At 33.3% G+C, this 16,531-nt stretch overlaps 1 protein-coding gene across 1 annotated transcript in view; it reads left to right on the plus strand.

Annotated features, from left to right (window-relative positions):
* Positions 1-16,531, plus strand: part of LOC113496522 (neuropeptide F) — a 42,716-nt gene that overhangs the window by 9,291 nt on the left and 16,894 nt on the right. Inside the window, exon 2 of the mRNA XM_026875764.1 lies at positions 6,372-6,531. Coding sequence (XP_026731565.1) covers positions 6,372-6,531 — 160 coding nt within the window. The remainder of the gene's footprint in view (positions 1-6,371; positions 6,532-16,531) is intronic.

Here is a 16,531-nt window from a genome sequence, read left to right on the forward strand (position 1 = left end):
TACGGAAATTAAACTACTCAAACGCTCCAACAAAATCGCAAAACCATACCTGTTACCTAGATTGATTAAAAAACTTTCTTCTCAATTTATCCCTCATAAGTACAACAATTTATAACTATAAGCTTTTGTCATTAAAAGTGAAAAACTTGACGATCGCCAATATCTCATTGATAGGGATTTAAACTCAGTCAGTAAAGCGGTAACTCAAACATCATGGACATTGGGGATCGGAGAGACATCGAACAATATAATCCTTTATACAAAGAAGTCGCAGTTTAATAAGGTCTTAAGTATATTTTTAGACGACCGACAGTTACTTGATGAAGTTGGTACTTTAAGACCTAAGTTTTATATCTAGTTTTTCTCTCTTAATATCGGCTCTCATTTCATCGTGGTCATCATCAGGGCAACATTTGGCGCGGATGATCTGCCTGCATCGGTCTCGATCCAGCGCGTCTCTCACCTCCGCATAGAATTTGGATAGCTAGTTTTTTGACTTCAAAAAGGTCCTCAATTTGGCTTTTTAAATATTACCACCGATCCCAACGATATTTCAGAGCCAATTAACGTGTTTTTTATTGTTCCTTGTACTTGCTTGGGAATGAAATACATGTTCTTTTCAGAATTTTGAGGTATTTTCTAGTCAATTTACAATTGGATAAGTAATTTCAATTGCCGTCATTGAAAAGTCACTGAAATAATTTATGGTGCTGGAATACGAACTCTGAAACAAATACAATTTGCAGCTTTTAAACAGATATCAATTATATATAGTATCAATCTATACTAACTTACTAACTAATATATAAAGCTGAAGAGTTTGTTTGTTTGTTTGAACGCGCTTATCTCAGAAACTACTGGTCCAAATTGAAAAATTATTTTTGTGTTGAATAGACCATTCATCGGGGAAGGTTTTAGGCTATATACCATCAAGCTGCGATTAATAGGAGCGAAGATACAATGGAAAATGTGGAAAAAACAGGGCAGGTATAAAACATAAGTTATATCTTCTACCCACAGGGATGAAGTCGCGGGCAACAGCTAGTATAAATATATATGAAGTGATAGCCTATATTCTACCAAATCTAGTAAAAATTCCATGGCAGTTAACAACTCGAACAAACACAATAACGAAACAGTATTCTTAAACCATGAAGGCTTTATTTAAAGCTGGCCTTTTAAACTCGGTAACGTAAGTTAAATATTTAGTGAAATTTTAATAAGGACTACACCCGTAATTATTAAATACGGCAACCCAGCTTATGAACACAACATTACGTAATTAAGTAGATGTCTGTGATGTATAGTTTATTATACAGTCAGCCATAAAGATGAACCTAAATAATCAGATTTACAATATCCCACTAATATTATAAAGGCGAAAGTTTGTGAGTGTGTATATTTGTTACTTCTTCACGTCGAAACGACTGAACCGATTTTAATGAAATTTGGTATGGAGTTAGCTGACTCCCTGGATTAACATATAGGCTACGATTTATTACGAGACAATATCTTATTTCCTAACCACGCGGACGATGTCGCTGGTAACAGATAGCATAGCATAAATTTAAATTCAGACAACTTTTAGTATTTGTAAATGATTTTTAGGCTTCCGTGCCAAAAGGATTTTCGTGAAATAAACTACACAAAAAATGTTGAAATAATCATTTCATTAACTTATTCTAATGACAAACAAACTTAAATAAAATTCAAACGTATCTTGTTTCAAAGTTGAATGTTAAATATTTTTGTTCGTAGGACATAATAAACCCTTTTCCAACGAATGTCGGGAAAGGTCCGCATTCAAAGCTTTAAGAGTCTTACATTTACTTCTGTACAAACACTGTGACAATCAAGAGGACAAACAGACGGACAGTTGTGACCAACTTAAGCGTAGTGTTGGAGGAAACAATTATAGAAAACTTTTTTATAAAGGGATAGGCTTTTCTAGTTCAGTATGTCGTTTTGTACTTGGTTTTATGTAAATATAATTTTAATCGTTAAATTGACTACAGAATTATATTTCGGATTAATGTTCTTATTTTTATAAAACCATTGACCACTTGAGGAAATTATTAAATGATGTAACGGTTTACTCAGGCGTATCGAACACGATCCCGCCGCGTCTGCTCATGATTAAGGATCCGGTTGGGTCCGAAACTAGTCGGGCTACCCCGATAAATACACGTGATTAAACCGTTACATCATTTAATAATGAATCACTCTCACGACAGTTACTATCAAAACACTTGAGGAAAAGGAAAAAAAACTATTCAATCAAAAGTTTATTTAAATTAATAAATTATAATGTAGTAATATTTGTGAACGTCGAAGTGGTATTAGTCATTACTACAATTTTTATTTACAACTAATGAATTTTGCGATTCCCAAAAATATTTTATTGTCTCTTGAAATTAAATTTATATTTCTTATCTCTACCCTTTGGGATGAAAGCTATCATAGCTCCTGATGTCTTAGCTTCAATTACGTAAGAAAGTTCCACGTTAGCGCCTTGTTTGTAAATGGGACTCACGTCACAACTTATTCAGTCTTGAAGTAAAATGTAACTTTCTCTTATTACGGACAATAATATTAATGTAATCATATTTTATTTGTATGTACATCTATACTTCTATACTAATATATAAAGCTGAAGAGTTTGTTTGTTTGAACGCGCTAATCTCAGAAACTACTGGTCCAAATTGAAAAATTCTTTTTGTGTTAAATAAACCATTCATCGAGGAAGGCTTTAGGCTATAAACCATAACGCTGCGACTAATAGGAGCGAAGATACAATGGAAAATGTGAAAAAAAATAGGGCAGGTATAAAGCATAACTTATATCTTCTACCCACGGGGACGAAGTCGCGGGCAACAGCTAGTTTTTGATAATTTAATAACACAAAAGAATATTTGATAGGACAGTTGTATTTGCGGTTGCAAATTGTTTTCGTTTCAGTTTTTAAAAACAAATGCAATCTATTATTCTGTTTTTAATTTTTCTGGCACTTGTCACTGCTATGTTTATTAACTATGATACGTTTTAATCATGATTCTGTCTTATCAGCTAGGGATTAAACTGTTACGTTAAAAAGCAAACATTTCTATGAAAAGCGAGTTGACTTATAAAGTAACTTATCGCGTAAATTTCTATAATTCTATTTTGAAACTTTTGGTCATAATGTTCGTAATACGATCCCGAAAGTATTGGTAAGAGCGAATATTAAATTAATTCTTTCCATTTATTCCGGCGTTGAAATTTTTCAACTTTCTTTTGTTTTTTTCGTGTTTATATCGATTTTGCTGTTGTTTATATTGAGAAGTCGATTTTATAAGAATGAACTGTTTTCTCGGTATTGGTTAAGCTTTAATATTATGATTATAAGCGATTACTCTAGTTGTAATTTTCAAATTAAATGTAACTTAACTAAGCCACAAGGAATGAGTTCTCCCTATAATATTATTTATTTTATATTATGTATACTCCCTACAATGTTATAAAAACCAGTCCAGTTGAAGTAGGATCATTATGTCTACTGATGAACAACAATTTTATATTCCGTGAAATTTTAAGTGCCTAGTTATCACAGTCATTAAATTTCATTAAAATGAAGTTGGGCAGGGAGGCTTAGAAGGACTATATTTTTTACTCTTTGCGTATGAAAGAATAAAAATATAAATATAATTAATTCGATTTTGGATGATGAACAATAAAGTGACAAATTATAATAAACTCAGCTCATATCACTCAAAGATAAACACATCTTTTTTAAAGATAAAGTTACACACTGTCTCATTTTTCTTAAGTATTCAATAACATGCCAAACTTTTACCAATCGCTCAAATTACCGTCGATGATATGACAAGACAGTCGAATTTGGTTAAAAGCCACACTTTCTACGGTAATTGCTAAAAACAATATTGCCATTAATCTCTTTGATATAAAGAACAAAAATAAAAGACGTGCAATCCGATATTCTTTTCTTTTAACCCGGATAAATATTGTTTGTGCCTTTCAGGCTGAGTAATTGAATATTTTAGTGCCTTTTAAAATGAAAGCTTTGCGAACGACAAATGCTAGCTTCGATTTAAAACATTGCATGCTTTAGAAAAGAAATGCATTTTTGAATTAAAAACATTTGACGTGCGCTGGGAAAAGGATTTCTTTGTCGGCTTATGATTTGTTTCTTTGTTTATTTATCTGCTTTTAATCTGTATTCTGTACTTAGAAGCTTCATGTTTAAGAGAACAGTTTCAAAGAGTGATGTCTTAAGCTAAGTTTAATAAAATATTGTAGAGACAAAACGTAACGACTTTATTTTCTCTTTCCAAGAACAAAATAATAATGAGTATCTTCATAGTATTTTTTACATTAAAAAGAACAACGGTATAAATACCTAACTAAATACTAATGAGTTTTACAAAAAATTAAGTCTTGTGCAAAAGACAGGAAGACCCCTAATAAGCACTCGTGGCCCAAATGTTTGTTCTATGTGAAAATCAAACTTGCGACACAGCATGCTTGACGTGGTAACCTGATCCATTCGGGTATCCGAGCAGTCAATGTAACTTACAGACTAAAAAACATTTTGAAGTTATTTGTACCTGAGAATCAACCCTGTTCAACTTGCTCCTGTAATATAAGACACGTAAATTACGTTACAGAACATAGCACAAACAATTTTGGGCCAAACACTAAGATGTAATATTTACAAGCACCTATCCCAAGCGGTTACCTTCTTTCCAATCGACTCAAAGATGTATTGCCGAGCGATTTGTTGCTGCTTTGGGCATTCATATTTTAGTTCTTGTTTATTAATTCATTTGCTCTATGTATTTGAATATTTATATATATTAAAAGAAAAAATTGGAACTTTATTAGGTGATTTCTTTGATAAAATGTTACAGTCTTTGACAATATGGACTGTTGGAATTATCACAGATGATGTATTTTCTCTTGCGGCTTTAACAAAAAATACCAAACATTATATCGAGGTTAAGCATCGGATATTACGTTAATAAATTTGATGGTTGATCAATTTCGTTTTTCTTTGATGTCGCATCTAATGCATTTGCCAATATTCTATCAAATCAGGATTACCTGTAAAAGATTATCAAGTAGACTAATTGTATAATTAATAAACTGTAGTTTACGAAATCCCAAAACTTTAAATTACATTTAACCTTTAAATCCAAACACGTTAGTCACATTCGTGTTGACAATAATGTTCCCGAAAACTTTTGACTCAGCGACATATCTATTCTGATTTACTTGACACCCTCCCGAGACTGAAGTTTCACCCTAATATGAAATACGATCACACATCACACGAAGCTAGTGGCAATAATAAATTTATAGTCAAAAGTTTCTCATTTGATTGTAGAGTCTATAAGAAGTGTCAGAATAAGTTTGTGTCCCTTGCTCATTGCTGCGGAAAAATGACATGATGAGATTCCATATTTTTTGTCTTTTTAGGTAGTGCTTTATGTTGCAATATTGAGATAGGTATTCGTTGGTAGAAGAGTATTTTTTAATGGGGATGGTTTTTTTTTGTTATTGGAATGGTAAGGAAAATGTGTAAGCGCTACCATAAAAAGTATCCATTGATTTACAAATTACATTAAGTTAATTGTAATTTTCCTTTTATTCATGTTGATTTTCAAAAAGTCAAGTGGTTATCATAATTTTTGACTGATATAAATAAAAAATCAAGTTACTTTTCATGCAAGTACAAACTCGATAAGAATGTGAGCTTTTAAATAAGAAGTAAAAAATAGCATTTCATTTTTACTTTGATACATCAATCCGTTTTTAAATTTTCCAATACATATTATGTCATATTATATTTGCGCAACAATCGACGGTGTGTACTTTACACAGTTTTCTTCTTTTCTGTAAACAGTCAATCGGACTTTGCAAGCTGTATAACTTTATTGTCTCTTATTGAAAAGAAAATGTCCTCCGGCAACCCTTATTGAGAATAGATTCAAAGTCCTCACTGAACAACTGAGTCACCTTTTGATATTATTTTCTTTCTTTTTTATTCGTTTGAAAATTGTTTATGGAATTTGTTCTTAATACCTGAATCATTATTTCAGTAATAAAAGAACATGTTTCCTAATTGGCTGTATAGCTATTTTAAGCAACGACTTCATTAAATGGACGCATTATACTTTCAACTTTGTGGCTGTTCGTAATTGAGTCTCTAAATTCTTAGCTATTATTCGATTTGGAACTGACTTCCAAATATAAGGAGCTTCTTAATTTATTAAAACCTCTTTTTTTAGTTGCTCTAAGTAAAACTGCATTCAGACACGATAGGCTGATTTGGTCGATTGATTTTGTTATAATCGATTTTCTTTTGTTCACAGAAATCAAGATGCTGAACAAAAACATTGCAATTGCTGTCGTAGTGGTGTTGGCCATCGTCTGCTTGGCCGAGGCTCGTGAGGAGGGGCCGCACGACATGGCTGATGCTCTCCGCATGCTGCAGGAATTGGACCGCTACTATACCCAGGCCGCTAGACCAAGGTTAGTTCCTCAAGATAACATTTTGAGCATAGCAGAAACCACACTAATTGGAAGAAAAGGGGGAAGAAGCAGCCAAGGATATATCGAAATAATTTATACTTCAAACACAAAATAATTTTGAGGATGAGCGTTTTCGAAAGGAAATATTCAATGTAAGCAGGAAATGAGTACATTTATAATTAGATGTCGTTTTTGCAATTCTATCGGTTGGCTGGATTTTGGTTACAAAATGTACTTCGAAACGTGGAAAACCAAATCTTACAAGAAAGTTGTCATCAAAATTATTTGTGTTTAGCTTTCGCTTTCCACATTTTTGGTTCAATCCAAAAATATTTTCAATTCAAAGCTAAATCAAAAACTTATGATCATATGAAGTCTTGAAAGAAGTTGGATGTCGCATCTGAAGATTTACAGCCAGCGCTGTCAATGACAGGTAACGATAAAATTAATAAAAGAGATTTCTTATTCGCTTTTGTTTTTTACTAAAATTCAGGTAAGATAGCTTTTGAGTAAAAAATAAATATTTTTAAATTCAAAGAAGAGGTTTTACTCGATAGCTTTATTAGAAAGAGAATTATTCTCTCTTGTTTGGTCTTGATTCAGCTTACATACCAGTCTTTAGTCGATGTTTTCTACATTACTCTATAGAAACTAATAGTTTATCATACCCGTCAATAATTGCTCATTTACACAAGTATCCCAAATTCCCATATATGCATAATTTCTCAAGTTACGATTTTAGTATTCCTTCCATTGCAGGGCAAAAAAAAACTATGCTAATTGTAAAAATGGGTACATTAGAAAATCATTCAAAACTAATTACTATTTATTTCGTCTATTAGTAGATCTATTTGTTAATAATATAACATCATGAGGCACCAACTTTTATCAATTTCGAGTAACAGGTAACGTCCAGGTAGGGTCATCAAAAGTTGAACAGCAAAAACACGACAGCCATTTTATGGACTTGTAAAACTTAAATCTACTTTAAACACAATAAGTATTACTTAGTTTAACTTCACCTAACGCCCGTGATATTGTTGTTCCCGGGATAAAATCGAAAAAGTTTTCTGAACTTTTTGTATAATCCCCCTTCTTTAGTACGATTGCTCTGAACTTTTTGTCCGAGTAGTTGGAATTTTTTTATCATACTTTCTGGAAAAGTATTTGTCATATTGCTAGTAAAATTAATAGATCGGATTGCATAGATGATCCAAAAACCACCGTTTCTAAATACGTTCCATAAATTTTATCAAAATCGTTCCATCCATTTTTATAATTGTAAATAGCATTGTCTTCGAGTTTGAAGCTACCCTGAAAATTTCAGCCTTCTAGCTTATCGGGAAGTGCCTCTGATTGAGTTGCGAATCCAATCGGTACGAAAACAAACAAGAACAATGTGTGTTTAAAAACATGAGAACATATTACTGTCAATTAATCACCAGCATTTTATTAGGATTTACAGCTTTTTTCGTGATGATCAGCCCTTTAGAATCCAAAGGCATTTTTCCCTATTTTCAAGTCAATATGATCTTTTACTCTTAGTAACAAAAAAAGCTGTCACTCCTTATTTGATCAAGAATTGGCAATAGATCGATGAAGCCCCATTTGCTTAAATTGAATCTGTTCAAAGTAATTGTTTGATACATTCGTGGATGGTCGAATACTTATTTGCAAAATGTCAGCTGTTACATACGTTTTGTGATGTAGCTATAATTCGCAACGGAACGAGACAATACAATTTCCGTCCGTCGGTTCCATTATTTTGCCTTAGGATAAGAGCTTGAATACTACATACGTACGTACTGAGCTTTGGTAATAACATTTGAATGAATTCCTTTGAAGTAGATTAATTTATTTTGAAATAAATGACGTACGACGTGTGTTTACTTCTTGAAAGATAACAGACGTTATGTTTTAATTGATTCAACAATCATGTTATAGGAAAGAATGTGGGCTATCGCAGTTTGTCATCGACGAATAGATGTTCAATGCTGATAAAAACTCGACGTCACGTGTTGAAGAGTTCAAGTTAACCGAGTAAGATTAAGATCTCACTTCGCTACTCCTACGCCCACTTATACCTCATATATTAAACTCAGCAATTTTCCTTGAAAATAAAAATACATAGTCGCGTCAAATTAAAGGTGATTCACAGAAGTGATCAATGTCGGACATTTTCAATTCGTTTAAGAAAACCCAAATTGACATGACATGACATCAATTAGGTACACCCAAAACGTCTAAAGTGTTCCGAATTAATTACACCAATCAACTTAAAATTCATCAGTATCACTTTCAGCCACAACAATTAGGAGTTAAGCCAAAGGAATTTCAATCTTGCTGCTTTGTCAAAAGAGAGCATTTGGCCGCAAAAGCAATTTGGTTGTGTTACAATTTTCCTTTGTTGTGTGCTCTCTGCGGTAATTTTCTGACCGGAAGGGGCTTGTCATCGTCCCAATTGCAGGAATGCATTGGGGTACAGAAAGAGCAAGATGTCAAGAGGAAAATTACACCGTAGCTGATAGGCGGACTTAGGTAAATATTGGTCCCTTTGAAGGTGAATTGGCAGCCTACGCTTAACTGACGAATGCTTTGTTAAACTGTACAAACAAATCCTTTTTTTTAATCTTGAACACTTTTCCGCTTTTCCGTTGTTGGTAAAGTATTTCGGTAATTTTTAAGGAAAGGAAGTCGTAATCCTGGTTAAGATTTAACGATTTGAATTAAATTTTATAAGATATAGGGTAGATATAATCGTTGTGTGTGTTTTTTTATAGAATTATCGATGGCGTTATTAAAACGAAAGAGAAATTCACGAATCAATTAAATGAAAAAACGAAATTTTCGACCACACTACAAATACATTTCTTAGAAGTTTAGCAGTTACTTTTTGAATTTATACATTTTGGTTTTTTTTCACGTGGATCATACACGAATGACCCACGCTCATGAATAATAATGAATCGGAATGACATGAATAGAATGAATAGATAAACTATTTATATTAAGATATATATAGTTTATACATAAACTATCAAATCAGTAGTATGACTAATCCAAATCTATTGTATTTGTTGTCTAATATCCCTTTTGACCTATATCCAACCCAAAATCATATGGTGACAATGATCACATTAGTTCCAGGGCACTGTATTAAAATATTACCCTCACATCAGAGAAATTATTGTAGACCATTTCCCAAAGGGTTTCAGATTCAATTCAAATGTATGTGCTATTGTAGTAAGCTTCACATAAACTACAGTCACGATTAGTTAAAAGTATCGAAATGAAATCATTTATTCTGCAAGTAGGATGTAGGATTTTTCATGTCTTTTTTTGAGAACGTTGTTGGAGTCGACGTCGATTTTTTGTGTAGCCTTTTCCCAAGCTTTGTAAAGACTCTATACTAGTACCTACTTTGTACTTATTGAAGTAAAACACACATCCAGTCTTATAAAGAAAAAAACAAATAGGCCTTCAATTTAAGCCACTAAGACTAAAAAAAATACAGTTTATTTTTTCTGCCTTCTAACAATTCATAACTAAATTTATAGATCAAAATGTGATGGAGGATCGTACGACACTAGCCGAAGATACCATAAAAAAGTATCGGATATAACAATAATTATTAATACGTGTTAACCCTCGAGCATAGTATTTTTCTTAGACATATACAGTTGGATGGTTGAATTCGGTAAGGTTCCAGTCTGACCTTTGAGTTTGGCTTGGTACTGATATATTATGTATCGCGTCACATGTTTATCATTTTATTGGAATTGTTTATCTGAATTTACCTGACGGGCAGTAACCGAGTGGCATCCTAAAGTTCACTGAATTATGCTCAGTTTTTGCGTAGGATTTGATTTTCACAACTACGAATGTGTTTGACTGACAATATTACTTATATTGTCTGACTATAACATGCTTAGTAGATCATGAAGGTCAGCTTTTCACATGCATTTAAACAGTAGGTATACCAGTATCTCTAGGACAGTAAAATGTTCGTCAAATGTGGAGCCTGGTGGCAGTCGGAGCTTCCGTTGGTTCCGTTTAACCCCTTATTGCGAAAACCTTTAATTTTTAATTTACATTATAAAAAATCGAGTTCAGGAGCACAGATAGTAAATTACTATATGTATAAAATTATTATCTTTATATGAATATGACCTATAAGCTTAGCAATACTTTTTATTCTTGAAATGTATCACCACATAGTAACCATTTCTTGAATTTTGTGCCCGTAATGTCGTCTACTGTTGTGTCTCTTGTGAGTTTCAACAAAACACTTTCATTTGTCATTGAGTGGTACAAACGACGTGGTTAATCTCAGTAAATAATGTTATGTATTTGGTGCATCATTAATTCAGTAGTTCTTGCTTTAGCATCAAATGTGGGTGAACAACATGTGAAAGATATTATTATGCTAATCAAAATTCCAGTTTCCGAACTTGAATTTCACGTTCCAAAGCCTTTTGTGATTCCTTCTCAACAATTAAGTGTTTCTTTGTAAAATACTCTCTTTGTGGAGTGACGGCGCGACGTTGAATTTTTATTAAGACGACTGTATCACAATGAGATTGAAAATACGATCTATTGTTGCTATGCAATTTGCAGTTCCGGGTTTTAGCTTTTAAATTGAATCGAGTCAAGGAACGAAGTTCAGTGCCGTTACTATGAGATTTAAAAGCCTGGTAAATTATATGAGTGAGATGACGCTACACTGCACATAGTCGCCTCTCGCCTCTTAAACGGCTTACGGCATTAAGAACTCATAGTTCAGGCCCAGTAGCCTTAATGTTTAAAGCCTTCTTTCAGCATATAAAAGACTTAAACCTTCGCGAAGAAGACAATAATATAATACGAATATAGGATTACCTTTCGACGTCCGCTTCAGAGTTTCCGTGCAGTAGAGATCAAATAAATCCCCATGAATAAATATCAACTTATTTTCTTTGAAGACATCATGCATGTTATTTGCTTAGGTATATTTCAATCGATTACAGTTCAGGTAAAAAATTGTGTTTATCAGGTATTTATGTATGTTGCATGCTTAAGATTTTGAAAAATTTAATTAAGAAGTATTTTCCCAAATAACAACCAACAAGTGATCAACAAATAATCAGCGCGTTTTTTTGTTATATTGAAGGAGACATTTACAAAGGAGTGGATTTTTTTGTGAGATGTAGAGTCTGGTAGAGTCGATAGTTGAACTTTTGAGATGGTCAGTTTCATTTTGAAACCCCTAAATACCAATTAGGGAAAATGCCAAACGCTCTTAAAATACCCGGCTTACGGCCAAATAAAACCCACAATAATCAGAGGTAATCACTTATTCGCGTGTTCAGTAATGGGGATGTCGAATTCTTCGGGAAACTGTCGCATTATCTATTTTGGTGATTACGTACTTGAAATGTTTATTAGATGACGAGATTTTATGCTCAGAGGGACGAAATTACAAAAAAAATGCGTTTTGTAGTACTGTACAAATAATATGACTGTAGTGCAATAATAACCATAATTTGGAACCGTAGCGTATTGCTGAAAACCTAACAACAAATTGAATAAATAATTAGTCGATTGATTTGGATGAAATGAATCCGCCTCACGAAACCTATTATTAACAGTTTGTAAATATTTTCGAAGATTAGTATTTAGTACTAGTTTAGTAGTTACGACTAGTAAGTACACTAATAGCTAAGGTCAACAGCATGTTTAAATTTGCAACAAAATTTAAATGGTCAATGATTAAAAAAACTAATCCATTTCAATTAAATCACTCTGATTGCTGAGTTCTTTATAAGCAACAAAAAAAAAACGAATACAGGGTAATATTTAATTATGTTGGTAAAAGAATTTAATACTTTGGGTGCTCTTTTTCCATCAAGTTATTTTGCCACTATCACAAACGTGTTTCTGTGTAAAATAAAAGATAAAAATTCGGTGCATTGAATTTTCATTTTTACTTACATGTTCATATAAAGTAATCTTATCTTTTAATATTGTGCACAGTTTGTACAACGTATACACTACACTCTTTATTAAAAATATGCCTGTTCAAATTTTGTCAGATTTAATCCGGCCAAATTAATTAAGCCTAAAATCAATTTTATGTTTTTAAATTATTGTGTTCCAATTTGTTTTGATTTTTACCAATGACACATTTTCTTAATATTGTTGACACCTTATTAAAATTTAGAAGATTAAAAAACTTTAACATGCTTATTCTAAGATTCAAAAAAACACTAAACTACCGCCTAAGGAATAACTTCAGGCCACTTCATTCACTGTAATTCCAAATTTTACATCTTTATGATGTGCCAAATATGTCTTGGTAAACACGACAGGAAACGAAGAAATACGAAGATTAACGAACGTAGTATTTCTTTAGTCTATGACACTCAAGGGAGACTGGTGACGGTTTTCGGAGTTGTCATTTTTGAGGTAACCCTCACAAAACTTTATATGTTTAAATTAAGTGTTAAACCACTTTTACAAGCGTTGAGTGTCAGGAAAATTAAGGCTTAGATTTATTCTAGAATTCAGTTTAGACGTTTAATTTAGTGGTTATTAAGTTTAGGAAATTCGAAAGCCTCTCAGATTTGCATGAATTTCACAAAAAGAACACAAAACGTGTACCTAAGCTATGTTTTTTTAATATATTTGGTTGTTATAAAAATTACAGGCGCTTCAAGCACTAAAAACATGACCCAGTAAAAAACAAAACAAACCGATAAATATAGAAAGTTTCAGTTAAAGCGCAAAGAAAAACAAAACCCCTTCTTGCTTAGTTCTCAAAATCAATTTTCTATTAACGATAAATTCTAATTAGAATCACATACGCGCGTGACTGTCATACTCAAAACCTAATATTGAAAATCAGATTAACCACAGATTATACAGAACATGTACGACAATCTTAATTCAAAACAGACTTGAATCTATATATAAAGCTCACTTAGACGACGCGGGAAATATTATACGAACAACATACATTGCGTAGCTGTACAATAACTATCAAAAGTAAACATAACAAAACAGGCAATGTATGACAACATGTACCTACAATATTACTTGTCGTCTAAATCAGCTTTAAAAGACAATACAGGTATGACGTCACACGAGTATTTGATACCAATACAGTGACGATAAGTTTCGTAAATCTGTGTTTGCATTAACGGTCGGTTGCACCACATAATGAATAGTACCTATGTTCATACATATGAAGCTTCAAGTGCTGCGCTAATTAAAGGGTGTGTTCGACTGTTAACGATATCACCGAGTTATCGAGACTTATCGGCAACTATTGCGGTGATAAGTTTCTGGTTGCTTACTTTCAATGGATTTGTAGTTGCTAACGACAAGTTTATTAATATTCGCGGAATTATTGCGAACATGTTGCGATGACGTGTGGTTTTGGTTGCGATTCCTACTAATTAGAATTTGTTTTGTAATATGTTATGACAGATTGTTTACTATTTACTTATCTGATCTTTTTTATGATGATTGATGATTCAGTTAGTAGTATTCAAACTAAGAATAGATTAAGGATCTAGTTATAGTTGATCTTTTTCGTACAACGTTTTTCAAAAAAGACTTGAAATATTAATTTCAATAATGAAATCAAAAAATTGACGATTTAGAACAGAAACAATATGCAAAGAGAGCTGCTAAGTTGGTTTCATTATTTCTCTTGAAGTTAATAAAAAATTTGAAATCTAGCATTCTTCAAAGATACAACGAAATAGTTACTTATCTTACACAATTAATAATTTCATTTTAATACAATAATAATTTTAACAATTACGAGCTGTTATATATATGTAATGTATATGATAGTGCCCAATGGCTCTTTCTATATCCCTTGTCAGCACTTTTGATAGTTCATAATAATAAGACGCTCTCTTTGCGACAGTTCGATTCCATCATCCGCGCGTGACACTTGCCCTATTTACCGAGTCCTAAAGTAATTAAAGTGTCCTTCAATATTCATCTAAGTTTTATTTCTTTGTTTTTTTTAAAACCGAAATTCGGGAATCCTCATAACAATTTGGTGGCAGCGGTGGGATACCGATGGTGAAGGTATCCCTGGGACGTCTCCTTCTGGACTCGTATTCTAAACTATTTTAAAGCATAAAAGTGTCGAAGTGCCAAAATTAACTCGAACTCAAATAAAATAATAATAATTCAATATTCATATCTATTTTCGGACATCCTAAAATCTGAATAACTTTTCCCGTGGGTATTGTGATTGTGTTCCTGTTTCGTGCCTGATTCCTGAGAGGGAATACCTCTTCAACTTCAACAGACCAAAGAAGTGGTCATGTTCCAGTACATTTTCTACGTGTTCCTGTAAGTCTTGAAAACATTATATTTCCCAGCGAAAGTGCAACTCATCTCTAACAATTCGAAAACAAGTGCGTGAAAGTGCGTAAACCCAGTGAACTAAACATAAAGGTTTATTTTCTTGTGCGCGTTACTAATTCTAATTTATTTTTTGTTTGCAAACTTTATATTCTAAATGTCTCACTGTTATTGTTAACCATTACTCGGAATTATCACTATCAAGACATTCGATACCGCACTCGCTCTTATCTAAACCTCACATTACAGTTGCTGTCTATTACACCGAACTACATCTTTAGTGGACGCGTTATAAAATTTGTTTAATAAAATGTCTCTTAAACTAGAAAAAAATGAAAATATTCAAATTGGAACTCTATTTAAATTTATAAAAACATTCGATGGCACACGTGAAAAATTGAATTCATTTCTAACTAATTGTGACAACGCAATTGATTTAGCTTCTGATACCCAAAAACCAATATTATTTAAATATATATTATCACAATTAGAAGGCAAAGCCGAAGTAGCTTGCTCCATTAAAGAATTCGACTCTTGGGACCAATTAAATAGTTTCCTTAAGACACAGTTCGGTGAAAGAAAACACTATGCCCATCTTATGACTGAATTACGGGAATGCCAACAACTAAATGAACCGGTTAACCAATTCGCATTACGCCTCGAAACTTGCCTTTCGAAGCTCTTAACAGAAGTAACATTATCTAATAAAAAGAAAAGCGAATTAGTTGGTCGTATAGCGGCTATGGAAGACTTAGCACTCCACACGTTTTTAATTGGCCTTAAGCCCGAAATTTCTAATCTAGTCCGCAGTAGAAACCCATCCACTCTCAACGATGCAATCAATTTTGCCGTCTCAGAGGAGAAGATCCTAAATTCGTATAATAAGCGTAATCCCCAAAGTTCAACATTACATCGTATTGCATTTAAACCACAATATCCTTCTCGTCCTTCAAACCATGATGTCAATTCTAAGCCGCAAATGGCTAAACAATATGACCGAGATAATAAAAATCTATTCTGTAGGTATTGTAAAAATCAAGGTCATACCATTGAAACATGTAGAAAACGCGAGTACAACAATAATCGGTTCAAGGCTAATCCATCTCCCAAATATCAAAAGCAACCTTATCAGGAGAACTATAAACCTGCTCGTGTTAATTGTGTAACCAGTGAAGATGACTATTATAATCCGGAACCACAACCATCCACGAGCACAAATGATACCCAATATGACGAAACCCACGATTTAAACGAATAGTGGGCTCACGGAGGTGCCTCGTGAGGCCCAAAATACGACCTCTCACAAAATCCTTCCATGTCAACGGCACCAATTTACCTAAATCCAAGGACCACACGGGTAACCAGCCCCAAGCAAGTGTCCATTCTACTAAATCCAAGGACCACACGGGCAACCAGCCCCAAGCGAGTGTCCATTCTTCTAAATCCAAGGACCACACGGGTAACCAGCCCCAAGCAAGTGTCCATTCTACTAAATCCAAGGACCACACGGGTAACCAGCCCCAAGCAAGTGTCCATTCTCCTAAATCCAAGGACCACACGGGTAACCAGCCCCAAGCAAGTGTCCATTCTCCTAAATCCAAGGACCACACGGGTAACCAGCCCCAAGCAAGTGTCC

The sequence above is a fragment of the Trichoplusia ni genome, chromosome 8 (assembly GCF_003590095.1).
Source record: "Trichoplusia ni isolate ovarian cell line Hi5 chromosome 8, tn1, whole genome shotgun sequence".
NCBI classification, from domain to species: Eukaryota; Metazoa; Arthropoda; class Insecta; order Lepidoptera; family Noctuidae; genus Trichoplusia; species Trichoplusia ni.